The following is an 18,559-nucleotide window of genomic DNA, read 5'->3' on the forward strand; positions in this document are numbered from 1 at the left end:
TGGGCCAGTTTTGCGACTAAGCCTTAAAAAGTCCTGGCACTTTCAACTTTTGTACATTTTGGAGTCGTGAGCCACCATGTAAAAATTCTAGCTAACCTGCTACAGCATCTGCTTTTCAAATTCAACATTTGCTAAAACGGATTTCAGTATCTCACCTATTTCCTATATAGTACTGTGTAAATTGCTAATTTTAAAATTGTATCCCTCAGAATTCTAGTGCTCTGGAGTATTTCTAGAGATTTCTTCTAGAACAATCTGGGTAGACATGTTTCAATTCCAGTCCTTAGTCCCATCATATAAAGGGTCACAAAACCTAACTAGAAGCTCAAAAATAATTTAAATAAATAATTGTCCAATTAAAAAAAAACACACTGATGCAAAGAACGAAATAACACACTTTGGTTATGTGACTTTGGGCAGGTAATTTTAACATTTTGAGCTGCAATTATCTCATGAAATACTCGAGTTTGGATTTAAATAATCCAATTTTTTTTTTTCTTTTGCTGAGGAAGATTTGCCCTGAGCTAACATCTATTGCTAATCTTCCTCTTTTTGTATGTGAGCCGCCACCATAGCACGGCCACAGACAGAGGAGTGGCGTAGATCCACGTCTCGGAACCAAACCCAGGCCACCGAAGCACAGCGTGCTGAACTGAACCACTAGGCCACCAGGGCTGGCCCTAAATAATTTGATTTTATAACAGAAATTAGGATTTCATTTTTATAACAACATCTTGAATGTAATAGATGATTAGAGAGGCAACACAGTGCAGTGGTTAAGAGCACAGAGCCTGAGTTCAAATCCTTAGAGAAGATACAGAGCCAGTAAGTGGCAGGGTCAGTATTTGAACCAAGATTCTGCCACTTAATAGCACCATAACTTCTGTAAGCCCTAACTTCCTCATCTACTAAATGGGTAGAAAAATACGTTTATAGGGCTATTATAAAAATTAAATGAGGGCCGGCCCCGTGGCTTAGTGGTTAAGTGTGCGCGCTCCGCTGCTGGCGGCCCAGGTTTGGATCCCGGGCGCGCACCGACGCACCGCTTCTCCAGCCATGCTGAGGCCGTGTCCCACATACGGCAACTGGAAGGATGTGTAGCTATGACATACAACTATCTACTGGGGCTCGGGGTGGGGGGGGGGAATAAATAAATAAAATCTTTAAAAATTAAATGAATCAATATTTCTAAAGTACTTAGAACACTGTATAGCATATAATTAAGCCATTAAATAAGTTCTATTAATTTCTTCAGAAAATTGTAATCACAAGTTTGTTTTTTTAATGTACCATATAATAAATTAACTACATTATTTTCACAAATTTTATTTCTGGAATGTCTCTAAGAAACTCATGCTCAATATAATTAGCTATCTAACTAACCAAAAACTCTGCCTTTGGATCACTGATATTTTTTGAATATATAAGATTGTATATACTTTTTGTTACAGTAGGTTGTTAGAGATAATAAAAAATCTTAAAATGATGTGGGTCCTTTTTAATAAGTAATAATAAATATTATTTCCTCATAAAGAAATGTTATCCCCATTTTAAATATGATAAATACATTATCTACATTGCACCATTAAAACAACTTGAAGATCTACAACTTACCACTGATTGTCTTAGGTTTTTTAGCTATATATTCCTTCCATTTTCTTGAACTGAGTTGGTTGGGAGGTGGAATAAGTATGTTACTAACAGTACATGGCAATACAAAAAGAGCACCAACCTGGATAAAAGAGAACACATTTTTAGTGACTGCACACTGAGATTAATTCTTAAATAGTGTCACCTGACAATTTTCCACTCATATTTCACGTATATAACATGTATTTAGTAATGCTCTTTCCCAACAACTCCACTATAAAAAATTAAAAAAGAACAATGCCTACCTCTGCCAAAAAAAAAAAAAAAGCGCCAAAAAACAGAGAAGGGGATTCAAAGATACAGGCATCCCCTTTCCACCGAGTTATATATCTCTGAAAACCTTGTTATTCACAATATTTGCTTCAAGTTCAGGTTGTGGGAGTAATTTCCTTGTATATCTGCAATCTAATGAGAGGCTGGGAATTCTATCATCAAAAGATTTTCATCATATTTAACCATAATTTTTGGATGAATTATTGTTCTGGCTTCAAAATTAGAATACATCTGAAGGCAATTTCAAAAATTTTGTTCCTAGAAATCAGAGATTTAATGCTAATAGGTATCAAATGCAGAGAAACCATGAATCACATGCCAGAAAGCACACAGCAGCTTCTGACTGATTTATGAGCAAATTCAACGTATCCATCTTTGTATTCCCAGGAGTGGGCATACAGATGCTTATTAAATATTTGCCCCCAAAAAACCAGCATAATATATTTAGGTAAATTCTCAGTTTGATTAAGCACTGAATAAAACAAACTGCAACACTGAAAGTTGTATTTGGTCTGTTATTTTAGAAATGTTGTTGTTGTTTAAGCTACAACAACCAGCACATCTCAATAAATATCTCTTTTTCTTTTTTGGTGAGGAAGATTGGCCCTGAGCTAACATCTGTGCACATCCTCCTCTATTTTGTATGTGGGATGCCGCCACAGCATGGCTTGATGAGGAGTGCATACATCTGCACCTGGGATATGAACCGGCAAACTCAGGCCACCAAAGCAGAGCAGGCGAATTTAACCACTATGCCACCAGGCCAGCCCCTAAATATCTTTTTTTTTTTTTTTTTAACTTTGGGGAAATTAAGGCAGGGCTTTTGCCATAGATCTCAAATCTAATGCAAAGTCACTCTTAATTGTCCTGTGTAGATAGACGGGTTCCATGAGATATGTGATATTAAGTTAATTAGTACTACAACATGCTAGTTTAATTGCTGTTTATTATTTTTACTTATGCATTCTTAACCAACAGATACAAAAATAAGTATATTACGAGCAAAATAAGGAAGGTAAATTTTTTTATTTTTCTTTATTATTAAAGACATAACCGGGCCGGCCCCGTGGCTTAGCGGTTAAGTGCGCGCGCTCTGCTGCTGGCAGCCCAGGTTCGGATCCCGGGCGCGCACCGACGCACCGCTTCTCCGGCCATGCTGAGGCCACGTCCCACGTACAGCAACTAGAAGGATGTGCAGCTATGACAGACAACTATCTACTGGAGCTTTGGGGGAAAAATAAATAAATAAAATCTTTAAAAAAAAAAAAAAAGACATAACCTTTCATATTTTAAGTTAAATGTATTTTATATAGTCAAGCATTAGACATTAAAAACAAAAACATTTAGCACTGGAAAATAATCATGAAGTATAAAAGACACATTTAATTTTCTAAATACTAAACCCTAATTTTTCATTCTTGCCTAAGTAAGACTTCATAGCCCAAAATGCATGACACAACTCTCTGGCCCAAAGGGTATACAAAGTTATAATGTGAGTTTGCCAGATCAGGGCCGAGTTATAGCTTAACAATTATATGTTTGTTACAATTATAGTTACAATTTAGAGATACTAAATGCAGTTAAATGCATAACTTATAGCCTGATACAAATGTGTCCTGACCCCTCAAAGAAGTGGCCACATTTTTTAGACAGTCTATTTTTGGTTAAACATTTGCTACAAGTATGAAAATAAACGTTTCTAAATCCCATGAGCTATGATTCCCTACAAAATAAACGTATGTCAATTGCTTATACTGCATTCATAATAAACTCGGATTCTGATTTATTCTCACTAATATACTAACCATTAGATACACTCTGAGAGACTTGAGGATGATCCTTTTAGGTTATCATTCTATCTCCAGAATTTAAAAGCCAAATAACATTTCAAACCTGAGTTTCAAAACCTTGATTCAATCTTTCAGTAGGAACCCCCCAAACAAGCAAGTACGATGGCAATCATGTTTCTAGCCTTGCAAATTCTCCTCTTTAAAAAAAAAAATATTTCCTGGCCATATGATTAATAGATATCATGGTTCCCTAACAATCCTATTTTGTCTTTTTCTAATCTAATAACATAAGCTTTACTCTAAAAGGCTTTTATTTTTATTCTGGAGCTAATCAAACACTTTTTTGTTAAGCTCAGAAGTAGTTTTAGGATCACATAAATCACTAGAATTTAAGCACTATGAAAGCTTCCTGAGGAGTGGCCTTGTCCGCTTTATTATCTCCAGTACCTGAAATGAGCACGGGCACAGAGCAGGCAGTTAAAAAGAAGAAACCAAAGAAAAATTGTTGAATAAATACATGAAAACCAAGTTACAAAGCACTAGAATTATTTCAAGAAATGAGCATGCAATTCAAAACTACTTTTTTAATGTAAAAGACTAATTATGACCCAATGTAAAAAAATAAATTGCTTCACATTTAGTGATATATTAGCTAAATTACATAAAGTATGTTTCTAAAAATTATCCCTTTTGCTGCATTAAAGTGGAAACATATATATAGTTCCATTTATTCCTTACTGATAAAGCATATTTTAATATTTTATAGTCATTGTCCAAGAAGCAATAAAAATGACAGTCTTAGAACAAATTTAAAACAAAATAATTGAAAACACGATATTAATAGATATCAAGAGTTTAGCTTGCTTCAAGGATTAGTATTGCCCATCTTCAACAACTAGATGGATTAAGGATTATTTTATACCTATGTTAAACAAGTTATAGGAATATGTCTGATTTTGACTTGAAACATTCTCTATAAAACTAATTCCTAAAAATTTCATCTTATCTTCAAAATATCTAGAGGATATCTACTGCTTTATAAATTTCAGAAAAATGTTTATGTGTCTATCATTTGGGCCACATAAACTTCAAAGACAATAAAAATTAGTTGGCAACCATCATTTATATTATACTTTACAATTTATAAAATACATTCCAATTCGGTTTTCATTACAACTTTCTGAAATTTGAAATTAGTAAAACAGGAATTATTATTTCCAGTTTACAATTTAAAAAGCTGTAAGCCAGTGAGTAGCAGAGCTAGGGCTTAAACTCAAGTTTTTTGAAGTACATGTTCTTTGACTTGAGACTTTCTATATCATATTCCTTCCCTCCCTTATTTGATAATATAGGTGAGATGATTAACGACAAATGATATTCTCATTTCCTAGAATGAAGAGGTCCCAAAAGATTATGTGACTAGATGGGGTTACACAGAGAACTACTTAGCTACTTGGGTTAAAATAGGAACAAAGTTTATTCTCATTGGTTTTTTTTTTTTTTTTAATACTACTGCACAAGACTTCTCAGTGCATATTCCTATAGCAGTGTATGATCTTAATCTGTTTCAAGTACGTCCTCCACTCTATTAGCCTATCTCAGTCTGCTTATTTTCTTCATAGTTCTTATTATTTATTTTCTATTTTTCCCACCAAAATATAAGTTCCATGAGGATAGAGTCTTCATCTGTACAATTCATCACTGGATTTCTAATATCTAGCACAGTGTGTAGCACACAGAAGGATATATGTTGGATAATAAAAGATAAATTTTAAAATTTCAAAATTTAGCACATTAGGTTTCTTTAGCGGATGAAAACACAGGCTAATGTACTTCAGGCTGTTCCTTCAAAGGCCATTTCATCAAATAAATGCTTTGGCTATTTATTATTTTTTACTTATGTATTCCTAATTAACAGACATAAAAATATTATTTATATATTCAAAAACTATTAATTTCATGGAAAAAAATTTTAAGTTACCATAGTCAAGCATCTTAATGCCAAAATCATATTTCCTTTACTATGTCAATTTTCTAAGGAAACAATAACCAAAATTTGATTATAGTATCATGGGGAAACTATAATTATAATAATGATTTTTCTCCCTGCAAGATTGTTTGGTAATAGTGTATTTGTTGTTAAACAATAAGAAAATGTTATGTAAATATTGCCAATGAATAGTTTGTACGTTAAAAATTGTTTTCATAGAAACATAGCAGTTGAACAAATAATGAGAAAGAAAAGCAAACTTAGTTTTTCCTATTAAAACTGTACTTGACTTTGGATAGATGATTCCACTTAAAATTTGTTATGCTGTAGTTAAAAAGCTTTTTAAATATACCAATTTTATCATATCATCATAGATATATGTATGTGTATGTATATATATGTAACTACTGAAATAGCTACAATTCTCCTAAACATCACCAGAATTAAGGAAGAGAAACTGATAACTTACAAATGATAATTCAGTGAAGCTTTAGAAATTTTTCTCACTTCCACCCACCCGTCCTACCATGAAAAAGATAATGCAAGCATATAAATATCTTCTCACAGAACTGAAACCACAGGTTGAAGGAGTATGTTAACAAAAATCTAATGTGTTCTAAAATTTTGCAACTTTAAAGCAATCACCAGTCATGAAGCTTATTTTCGAAAATCTCTTCTAAAAGCAAAATATCACTTCATGTCTGCAGAAGACTTTGGAGTTATTATGAAAAGTTCAAAGTATCTTAATATGAATTAGGACCAAAATTATATTAAAGAAACCAAATCATCACACAACAACAGATTAACACACTACATTCCCTTTTCTCACAAATCCTTAAATGTTAAGTGAAAAAAATGTTCATGTTAAGTTAAAAAAAAAAAAAACACACTATCTATACCTTGCCACACAGAGAAGAAATCTGCTCCAACAGCAACATGGAATTCTGTTTGGTATTATTTTTTGTCAAGCTCCTGTATTATGGAGTTAAAGAACTGATGGAATGGTAACTATGAAACAGTTCTACTCCCTAAAATAAGTTTCATTCTCCAATTCACAAGGTGCTTAAATTCATTTCTGAAAAATTTTAACTGTAGGAACTCACAATGACTCCTTTCAAGGATAATTATTTTTTGGTTCTGAGAATATACCAACAATAGTGCTACTGTGACTAGTATTACTATAAACTATCAGAACAAGAGACATATAAAACTGTACCTTCTGAACAAAAATTCAAGAACACTATGCTAGTGCTACCTTTCCAGCCAAAAACTACTTCCTTTCATACAAAACGTTCTGTTCTTAGGTGTACTTCTAAATATTCTTAGATATATTTTCTTAAAAGAGAATTTAATATATGTTGAATCTTTACAGATATATGTGATAGCATTTATATTTACTTAAGTAAAGTATATAAAAAGATACAGTGGCCTGGCACTTACACATCCATCCTGCTGAGGGCAAGAGAAACATGTGAACATTTAAGGAGTATATAAATTACTCTGTTTTTCTCCACAGATACCTAATGTTTCTCCCTCTTCCCTACCCCATATGCAATGAGGAGCAACACTAGGAATTCTGCTTATTCTAGAAGCATAAATATAGTACTTCTTGAAGGAGGATTTTTTTTTGCAAGTTGTAGAACTTCTCTTAAAACAATGGCAATGAAAAGGATACTAAATATTAGTGAAAAAAAAAAAAAAACAGAAACAAAAAACCAGGATGGTCAAATATCTAAATGTGGAGTGGTACCAGGAAACATTCTACCTCACATAGAAAATGTAATCTAAAATGAGCATGTAAATGAAAGGATACAACTCAAATTCAATGTCCGACATATAGCAGGAGGGTAGATCTGATAATTTTATCATCTGCACAAATTCTAAAGCAGGGCTATAATAATGGAAAACCTAGAAAAGAAATCAAAATTAGGTATTACTTTATATACTATAAATAAAATAAAAGTGAACAAATTAGTGATTAGGGTTTAAAACTTTAAAATGGATCTTAAAAAGCAGGTATTTACACATTATGCAAGCCAAACATTTAATATTCTATAGCAGACAAGAATTTCTTCCATTTTAATTCTACCTTTCAGAGTAGAGAGACAGACATGGAGATTCCTTAGTAACCAGGAAGAGTTTTAACACGGAGAAAATGAGTATAGAAAGAGGCAAGTAACAGACGACAAGAGTTCTCAACTTTTCCTGTTTATCTGCAGCAAGACAGACACACATGACCCCAGATGCTAGGATGCGGAAGAAACAAATTAAGAGGGTCTGCAAGACTGAGAAAGAGAAAGAAAAGACACTCTAAGATGAACTTAGGTTGAGTAGTATGCTGAGATTTGAAAAAAAAAAAAAAAATCTTTGGAGGAAATACTGAAAAAATGAAAGAGAGAAGTAGTGAAGCCAAGAGTGCTAATTAACAAAGAAAGCCCTACTTAGAGAAATAAAATTACAGTATTTCTTCGGGGAGAGCCTAAAACTAAACTAGTAAAGGAGGACACGTATTTCAAGTTGGGACTAGAGTGCTTCAAAAGAAGGGCAAAGGAAAGCAAACACATTTTGAGGAAACTATGCAAAGTTTTAAACTTGTGGAAAACTGAGTAATTTCACAATATATGATATGTGTATGTACGCGTGTGTATATATAGTATGTATGTGAGTTTATATATACACATAAATACACACATATATAGTATGTATATAGTATACATGTGAGTATGTATATAGTGAGAGAGAGAGAGAGAGACTTATTTTTTATTTTATTTTATTTTTTTGGCTGAGGAAGATTTGCCCTGAGCTAACATCTGCTGCCAATCTGTTTTTTTGTATATGAGCCACCACCATAGCATGGCCACTGACAGACAAGTGGTGAAGGTCCGTGCCCGGGCACTGAACCCAGGCCACCGAAGTGGAGCACACCGAACTTAACCAGTAGGCCACCAGGGCTGGTACAAGACTTATATTTATTGAAGAGGTTGTACCCTAAGATTCTCTTCAATAGCAGCAAAGATTAGAAACATTATTCATACTTGAATGATGTACTACCAAAGAAGAGAAGTTGAGGTCATCAATCTTATGATTGTAATCTTTAGAAAAGAATTTAATATTCCTGTGAAATGTGACCATGATAAGTTACTTAAGGTAAGCAATTCTGAACAACTATTGGGAAATGTGTTCACATCAGAAATATGCCCTTTTCTGTACCACCCTTTGATCAGAAAATATTACCCATCAATCTGACATCCTTGTAACTTCATGACCATTATGTTTCACATAATTCTTGAATGGGGTCTTTTAAAGTGAATTTTTAAAGTTCTTCTATATAAATACCTCTTCCTATGTTATTTTCCCAATGTAAAAAAAAAAGCCAATTCAACCCTTTTTAACTATTATACTTTATGATTACTCGCATTTTAAGAATAAAAGTAGAGAGATATGAGACAAGAACGAACATTTCTTAAACTATAAAGGAAGCGTATATCAGGCACTATAGCATATGTTGGATCCTAATTTCTTACCTGTTTTAACCCTCACAATAACTTTGAAAGATAGATGTGTTATTATTGTCTCCATTTCACAAATAAGTTAATCAATCTACCCAAGGTTACAATACCTCAAAGGTAACAACGTCGGCTTTCAAACCCAGGTCTACCTAACATCAAAGCCTGTGTTTCCACTATACCATACTCCACACTGAGTCTTAGAAAGGTCACCCAGCAAAGTTCAAACCAAAGGTAGTTTCAGGACTATACTGATCTAAAGTTAGGATTATCCCACTTTTTAAAAAAATCTAAAACAACTATTGTTTTGCCAACATTCAATGCTGATAACACAATATAATTTAAGCACTTAATTATAATTATAATAAAAGTTATGCAAGTGAGCACACTTAAGCACATATATTAGTAATGTTAATTCAAGATTCAAACATATAGGAACAAAAACATGCATGAATGCATAACTGCAAAATAAATTAAACATAGATTACCTTTGGCAAAATATTCTTATCCTTTGATGATATTATCTTTTTGGCAAGAAAGCAAGTATTTAAATTAGATGTACTAAAATTATTAGGTGTGACTCCCTTTAAGCAAAATTCAGGAAAACTAATTTCAAATCCAAACTGAAAAGAAACCAAGAGAACACAGTTACAGACATCATGAATAAAATTATAAAGATTAACACATCTTATCGCAATGTAAAAGTTGAGAGGAAAACCACATGTAAATATATTTTTGTTTCCTCAGCTCAAAGTGTAGTTCTTCCACATATGTACACACCCTTCTTATTTTAACTTATACATGGATTTTTGATGCAAAAGTCTCCTTAGCCCTTCACCAGCCCATAAAAGTATATTAAGCCCATTCTATGCAACCACAGAACCAAACAACCTCCTTTACATATACTTCTTCAATATCTGGTTTCCTATCAGTCTGAAAGTTCTGCAAAAACAGAACCTGTATATCTTATTCACCACTAGATCCTTAGCACAGTGCCCCACACACAGTTTGCTTTCAATATAAGTTGCTGAAAAAGATCAATTCCTTCAAAAGTAGTAATAGTAGGGGTGCTAATAACAGTAATGGTAAACAATGACAGCTAACACTTATTGAGTGGTTACTTTGTGCTTTAAATAATTTAATCCTCATAAAAATCTATGAGATAGGAACTCATAGATAGGATCTCTTATTATCCCTATCTTATAAAGACAACTGTGGCAGCAGGAGGCTAATTACCCAACATGTCACACAAAACCAGCAAGAAACAGAGCTGGGATTTGAGTGCAGGCAATCTAACTCTAGAATCTATGTTCTTAACCACTATAACACCTCTAGACGAAGAGCTATTCTCCCCCCAAAAAAGCAATTTCAAATTTTAAATGCATCCTATGGAGATACAGACATTTAATTTCCTATTTATAAAAGAATAAAAGAATCATATGAAAAGAACTCTGCCAGCCATTTATTTGTCCGTATATAAACATGCAGTTTCAGAAAATGTATACAGAAGCAATTCTTCTAGCTAATCGTATCCTGCACTCTTCCAGGTGGCTACATGGTCTGTGTACATTAAAACCACCTGCAGAGAAGGTTTACTTGAAGATTTTACCTTCCTAAGACAAGGATGATACAGCATTCAAATCAATAAGAAGGATTCTCTTGTCCTATTAGAGGTTTTATTAAACCATTATTAAGGGTGAATTGGAAAAGGGAAAAAATGTCTAGTAATTAATGCAAAAAACCTTTATAGGAGCGGAAGGGCCTACTCATGCTCCCATGTCACCCTGAACAAATATTAAGAAACTTAATTTTAGTTTTGCCCATATACAAAAATACGTAAAATACACAAATACATAAAATACTAGGAACACATTTCAACATGGACACAACTCCTAAAAACCACCAAACAGGGCTGGCCCCGTGGCTTAGCGGTTAAGTGCTCGCGCTCCGCTGCTGGTGGCCCGGGTTCAGATCCCGGGCATGCACTGACGCACCGCTTCTCCGGCCACGCTGAGGCCGCGTCCCACATACAGCAACTAGAAGGATGTGCAGCTATGACATACAACTATCTACTGGGGCTTTGGGGGAAAAATAAATAAATAAATAAAATTATAAAAAAAAAAAAAAAAAACACCAAACATATTCATTCATAGTAATAGATGCCAAATAGAACTAGAAACTCATAGAAATTTAAGATTAGAAGGATCCAACTAATGTAGTATTCTTATCTTGTGGTTGAGAAATCTGGGGTCTAGTAAGGTTAAAAAAAATTGTTTAAAATCAAAGAACTGCCTAGTAGAGGGCAGAGATCACCTAAGGTGGTATTATAGGTAAAAGAATACATTTTAAGCAGTTTTCCAGTAGTTTACACATGCAATAAAACAAAGCCGCTTGGATAAACAACACGAACTCAACTAATGTCAAATTCTATGTTTTAAAAGAATATTACATTTTAGAACTGCAGTGTCCAAAACATAATCACTGTGACTATTTAAATTTAAATTAATTAAAATAAAGTTAAAAATACAGTTCTTGGGGTGAAGTTGTCACATATAAAGTGCTCAGTAACAATATGAAGCTAGTGGGCTACTGTAGTAATATACAGATAGAGCATTTCCATCATTGCAGAAAGTTCCCTTTACGTAGTGCTATTCTAGAACATCCTTATGAAGTATATTTTCATTAAGATTCATTTAAACTATCTCTGTTGTAAATAAAAGGCCTGCTTTACAAGCTATGATAATTGAGAAATCCACTTACCTTTCTTTCCCATATCTGAATCTTTCCCCTCCATAATTCCTTTGAGTCAATAGCGTTTCTGAGATCTTCTAAAGATACAACATTAGCAGAAAGGTATTCAGCAATTTTCTGACAATTTCTATAAATAAAAGATTATGATAATTAAATATAAGGTTTTAGATTTTACTTATATTTAATGGTTATAGTTAACTACAACACTAACAGGAAAAAATGCAAAGTTTATATTGCTGCTTTTATCTACTTTTTAAAATATTATAGAACACCCATTAAGTCAGCCTCTGAGTGAGTTGCCAATACATGTTCATTTAATCCCAACAGCACCATGAATTAATAGAAATTACTTTTAATACTGGTAAAAGTATTAAATGATGAAGAAATCTATTTTCCTCTTACTTGGCTTAAATGTGTCAGACACACACACACACACACACATAAACACACAGAGTCAATGCCAGTTCCTTATCTTAAAAAAGAAAATTGCTCTCCTAAATTGTTCCCTTTTTGTATAGAATTCCATAATAGCACTTATCACAGACTATCATGACTATTAGCATTCCTGTTTCTTCCTCACTTCAATGAAAAAAATCAAATCTCACTTCCTTAACCCACCAGCATCTATTGCTGTGCTTGGCACAAAGTTAGTGCTCCATAAATACTTGTTAAATGAAAAAATCATGAGGATAATAAATCCAATTTGAATACTTACTTCAGAATCAAACTGTAATAGACAACTGATCTTTATTAAAATGCCATAAAACACAACAGTATATATTTATTTCTATATTGGCACAAAAAACAAATATGACATTACAAATCCAGTGTGTCCATGTATCCATGATATTCATCATGGTGCTCACTGGACAATACAAGCCTGTTTAAAAGCACACTGTGTCTGGAGAATTAATGCTCAATAACAGTTATAAAACAGCATTGATAACATTTACTAAAATCTTAAACATCTCAGCAACGTAAAGTATGAAATAAGAAAAATCTAGATTCTTCTCAATAGATAAATCTCCAATCACAGTATGACATAAAACTATTTTGTCACATTAAATAAAATCTTCAGGGGCCGGCCCGGTGGCGCAAGTGGTTAAGTGCCCGCGCTCCGCTGCAGCGGCCCGGGGTTAGCTGGTTCGGATCCTGGGCGCGCACCGACGCACTGCTTGGCAAGCCATGCTGTGGCGGCGTCCCATATAAAGTGGAGGAAGATGGGCATGGATGTTAGCCCAGGGCCAGTCTTCCTCAGCAAAAAAAGAGGATTGGCGGATGTCAGCACAGGACTGATCTCCCCCCCCAAAAAAAAGAGATAAAAAAAAAAACAATAAAATCTTCAGGGGCCAGTCCTGTGGCATAGTGGTTAAGCGCACACACTCTGCTGCTGGTGGTCCGGATTCGGATCCCGGGCATGCACCAAGGCACCACTTGTCAGGCCATGCTGTGGAGGCATCCCACATAAAGTGGAGGAAGATGGGCATGGATGTTAGCTCAGGGTTAGTCTCCCTCAGCAAAAAAGAGGATTGGCAGGGATGTTAGCTCAGGGCTGGTCTTCCTCACAAAAATAAATAAATAAATATAATCTTCAAACCCTGTCTATTAAAAACAGAGTAGCATGTTAATTGTAAAAACAGACAACATAGACAGTAATCAAATATGAACAAAGAAGCTTACATTTCACAATGATTTCCTGCTATAGTGATTTTTGCTGAATACCATTCCTTTAAATGTTTTAATGCTCCTACAGTATGTAAACAGTCTTTTAATTTAGGAGGATCTTTGTCAGACGGCAACAGTATTATATCTATCATTGCTCTACCTAGAAAGAGAAAAAGGCATTTTTATAATTTTTTAAAGATGTTAGATCTGAAATATCTCAAAATAGTACCCTGAAAAATTGAATTTTATGTTTATTTAGAAGACAAAGGAGGATTTTAACTTTAATTTCTGAAATTCTTCAAAACAATACACATCTTTAGGAGTTCAAAAATTTTAAATGTTCATCATTTAATTTAAAGCCATATTATCTTGAAATAGCTAGCATATGCCAGAAAACAATGAACTATATCATAATAACTTGCCAATTATGCACCAGTGGTTAATTATACACATTGCTCTTGAGATCATCAATGCTATTGTTGCACTGAACAGAGAAAAAAAAACCTGTGCAATTTCATTACATTTTTCTATATTTAATTTTGTTATACAAAAGGGAATGAATTAGCATAAAACTGTAATGTACAAATAAATTATTTCTCTTTTTAAATGACAATAAAACAGTCAGAAAATTCAATTATACTGACATCATTGGTTCCTGAGAAAGAAGGATAATTTCATGAAACTTTAAATTTTTTTTTAATTTTATAAAATTATAAGTTTACTGAAGGACCAGAAAAATCAAAATAAAACAGAAGCCAAATAAAAATCTGATAATGAAAGTACTCTAATTTGCCAAAACAGCAACTGTATATTTCAATGCATATTTTGAATTTCACACATTTAAAAAAATTTATGTTTATTTATCAATGTATTCAGTTATTTTCCATATAGGATCTTTTACACTAAAATATGATCTTGAATATAAGGATTAGACTGTGAGCTACGAAGTCCTTTACGGTAACCACATATGCTTTACTGATCACTGTATACTCAGCTCCTAGTACAATGCATGACGTATACTAAACACAATAAATATCTGCTTAATAAATGACCATCAATAATGAAAATATTCAGAAAAGAAAGTTCTTCAAAACTATTTGTGGATGTCAAATTGTACCAAGCTTTAGATGACAGCTGCTTGATTAACACAAAGATTAGTTTAAGACAAAAAAAACAGTTTTAAGAATAGCATAATACAGTATTTCAAAAAATATGCTTTCCATTATAGGAAAAAAATGGGTTCAGTAAAAAAAATGCTAAGTGCTTCTTTTACCGTACAACCTTCTAGTTGATAATGAGTACAGTGACTTCACACCAATAAACGAATGTTATCCAAATTATCTAGGTTAAAGAACTTCCTTTTCCAGGAGTTATTCACGGGATTGGTGTTCTATAGAAAATACTCTAGAAAATAATGGTATATAGTGGGAAGATTCTTCTTCAGTGATAACTAAATAAGGAAACAGAGACGGGTACTTAATTTTCTAAGTTCTAATTTTTGTCTCACTAAATGAAAACAATCAAGAGAACTATAATGTCTCAGTAATGTACTTATTAAACTAGAGCAGTATGTTTTCTATCAAGTTCAATTAAGAAATTTTTTTCATTTTGAATTTCAAAATTAGAAATGAGAACACTAGCATAAAGACTGAACTTGTTACTCATTCATAGGAAGTCTAAGGCAAGATACAAATTATTGAACTTATCACTCATTCATAGCAAGGGTAAGGTAGGATACAACTTATTGAAAGCAGTCATAAAATATTACCAGGAGCAGGAAGTTTATCTGATAACTGATGCAAATTTTCCGCAGATTCTTCATACAGACTAAAATAAAAGGGTAAGTTAGAAAAAAACCCACACATACATATTACATATAATCATAATAGGTAACAGTAACTAAATGGATCCAGACACTGTTAACTATGTTAGATGCACTATCTCATTTGATCCTCGTGACAATTCAATGAGGCACTACTATAATACTATTATTACCCTTAATTTAAATAATTTGCCTAAAGTCACATAATTACTAAGTGTGGAAGCTAGGCTGAGTCCAAGTTCTCAGCCACACCCAAAAACAAACAGATAACAAGAAAAAAAGGAAAAAAAACTCCCTAAATTATATCTAGCATATTAAACATAAATTATAACTAATAGGACATTTTTCTGAATCCTAAAAGGTATTGTCAAGTGTTAAATAAAGGATATTGTTTTTCTCTGAATGGCATGTAACAGCCCTGACTGGAAAGTATGATGCCCTCCTCCAATTCTTCAAAACCTATTAATTTTATCCATAAGATTAAAATTTTTTCCTCAAAACAGTTTATTATATAGCATAAAGGTACTTAAATCCTTTATTATAAACCCACTATTGTGTAAAAGACTTAAGGCATCCTATGGTAAAGTATAGTTTTCAAGCTCCCTCTTGTGGAAACAATTATTAGATCACTTAGTAGAAATATTTACTTTTACACTCACCATCTTTTAATAGTGATGGGAAAACATAAGGAATGATAAGCGCCCAAAGGCTGCAAGGTACCTTATAAATCCTCTGAAAGGATCTCAACCCTTTACAGATGAGAAAACAAAGGACCAGAGAAGTTAAGTGACTGGCCTAAGACCATTTAACTAGAGACTACCTCTACTGACCCCTGGTTCAATGCTCTTTCCATAGTCCTACAATGTCTCTCTTCATTAATCAGTACAAACAAACATGATTTGAAAATAGAAAAATGAAATTTTTAAAGTCTGCAGCAATTTATAGGAATATTATGTGAATACTGAAATAAAAGTGGTTTTTTATAATGAAATATTATGGAAGACTAAAATGAAAGGTATTAATTACGAGTCAAAGATGGGATATTTCACGAAGAAAACAAATCATCACCACTTATATCACTTGGTTCAACTTATATTTTGTACCACAATTCAAAAAACCTAAAAGTAAACTCAATCATCTATATAATCCTCAAAAATTCTTTATGGATTTTAAAGGTACGTGAAATGCTGAAGATACACGTAAGTTGAAGAAATCATATATCTCAGCCTTAAATAGCAAAATGAAAATGATAATTTGGTCTGAATGCCAGTTACCAACCTTAAATAAAGTTTATATTCAAGCTCTTGAAATATAATATCAGGCAGAATTTATCTTTAAGAAAGTGACATATTAATTAAAACATCACTTTTTATGATTCCTGCAATTACATAAGCTTAAGAAGCTTCACATTTTCACATACCAGTTTTTGCATTTTCAAGACTTTTACTCAATAAAAGGCCCAAATTGCTGAATGTCTTCCAAAATGAACAGTTGAAAATTTCAATTAACTAAAGTTCCCTTACTATAGCTAAAATATCTAATCTTCATTCTTCATGGCTAAAATACTGTCTAATGTTAAATATTTTAAAGATATCATAAAAAGCATATAAGCATACTCAGCCAAGGATAATGATTCCCTGCTATTACTATCTTCTTCCTCAAAACACTCAACAGCACTCAAACATTCTTCGATATTTGTTTGAAGAACATCTTCAATTTCATCTTTTTCTGCACCAAAATGTATCTCTTCCCAGTCAGAACTACAAAACTAATATAAGAAAAGATTGCATTAAATAATGGGTTAATGGAATTTTTTGTATTAGCAAAGACATTCACTAATGACTATTTTTTTATTTCCATTACCTGATAAAATCCATATATTGCCTGCACTGCAAAGAACCACTTCTTGGAACCAGGTATACCGCCAACCGAACAAGCTTGAAAACAAAATCACGCTTATTAGAAGAAAAGCACAAATAAGCAAATATTATAGCATATATCCTTAAAGAATTATATAATTTTGATATTTATTATATAGTTTTCCAAGATATATATATATTATATATACACATACACAGATCTTCCTCGATTTACGATGGGGTTACTTCCAATAAACCCATCATAAGTTGAAAATATCTTAAGTCAAAAACACATTCAACATACTTAACAGACTGAACATCATAGCTTAGCCTAGTTTACCTTAAATGTGCTCAGAACACTTATGTTAGCCCATAGTTGGGCAAAATCATCTAACACAAAGCCTATTTTATAATACAGCATTGAATATCTCATGTAATTTATTGAATACTATACTGAAAGTGAAAAACAGAATGGTTGTATGGGTACAGAATGGTTGTAAGTATATCAGTTGTTTACCCTAGTGACCGCATGGCTGACTGGGAGCTGCGGCTCGCTGCTTCTGCTCAACACCACAAGGGAGTATCTACCGCATATCACTAGCCCGGAACAAGGTCACAATTCAAAGTTCAAAGTATGGTTTCTACTGAATGCTATCGCTTTCACACCATTGTTAGGCTGAAAAATTGAATCGTAAGTCAAACCACTGTGTAAGTAGGGGACCATCTGTGTATATATATATAGATAGATAGATAGATAGATTACGTGGATCTTTTTAAAATCTCTGCCTAAAAAGCAAAATTATTCACTTGCAATGAATACTTTTAGTTAGTCACAATTCAAAATCTATTTTAATCATTATTTGAAACACTAAAATCTACCATAAAGATATTGAAAAATACACCCATTCAATTACTATTGAGTCACACAAAACCATGCAAGTCATTTTAGGGAAAACGATTCCCTCTTCAAAGATCATGAAGGTCTGGTTCAACCTGGCTAGAGAGAGAGGGTTTAAAGAGTAACTATAACCTAAAGAAAAAAGAAAGATGCTCCTCTTGGAAATTGTAATATTACGAGGATATGAAATTAAGGTCACCCCAGGGTGTGTGTCAGAACAACTATGAAGAATTTAGAGCTATGGTTAGAAATTGGATTCAAAGGAGGGAGAAGAAGAAATGTGGGTAAATGAGGTAACTCATGGAAGGTAGGTAAGATGCTAAGTCCCTATTACCACTTTCTGCCAACAATCTCA

The 18,559-nt window shown here is 33.1% G+C and overlaps 1 protein-coding gene across 1 annotated transcript in view; it reads right to left on the reverse strand.

The window, feature by feature from the left end:
- The window catches only part of MTBP (MDM2 binding protein), a 77,092-nt gene that overhangs the window by 53,834 nt on the left and 4,699 nt on the right, over positions 1-18,559 (reverse strand). Inside the window, exons 3-11 of the mRNA XM_087447492.1 lie at positions 17,311-17,384; positions 17,064-17,215; positions 15,394-15,452; positions 13,641-13,785; positions 11,970-12,087; positions 9,698-9,832; positions 7,517-7,611; positions 6,603-6,675; positions 1,615-1,732 (exon numbers count right to left, since the gene is read on the reverse strand). Coding sequence (XP_087303618.1) covers positions 1,615-1,732; positions 6,603-6,675; positions 7,517-7,611; positions 9,698-9,832; positions 11,970-12,087; positions 13,641-13,785; positions 15,394-15,452; positions 17,064-17,215; positions 17,311-17,384 — 969 coding nt within the window. The remainder of the gene's footprint in view (positions 1-1,614; positions 1,733-6,602; positions 6,676-7,516; positions 7,612-9,697; positions 9,833-11,969; positions 12,088-13,640; positions 13,786-15,393; positions 15,453-17,063; positions 17,216-17,310; positions 17,385-18,559) is intronic.

The sequence above is a fragment of the Ceratotherium simum genome, chromosome 23, assembly GCF_057802395.1.
Source record: "Ceratotherium simum simum isolate JZ-2026a chromosome 23, ASM5780239v1, whole genome shotgun sequence".
In the NCBI taxonomy this organism is placed as follows: domain Eukaryota; kingdom Metazoa; phylum Chordata; class Mammalia; order Perissodactyla; family Rhinocerotidae; genus Ceratotherium; species Ceratotherium simum.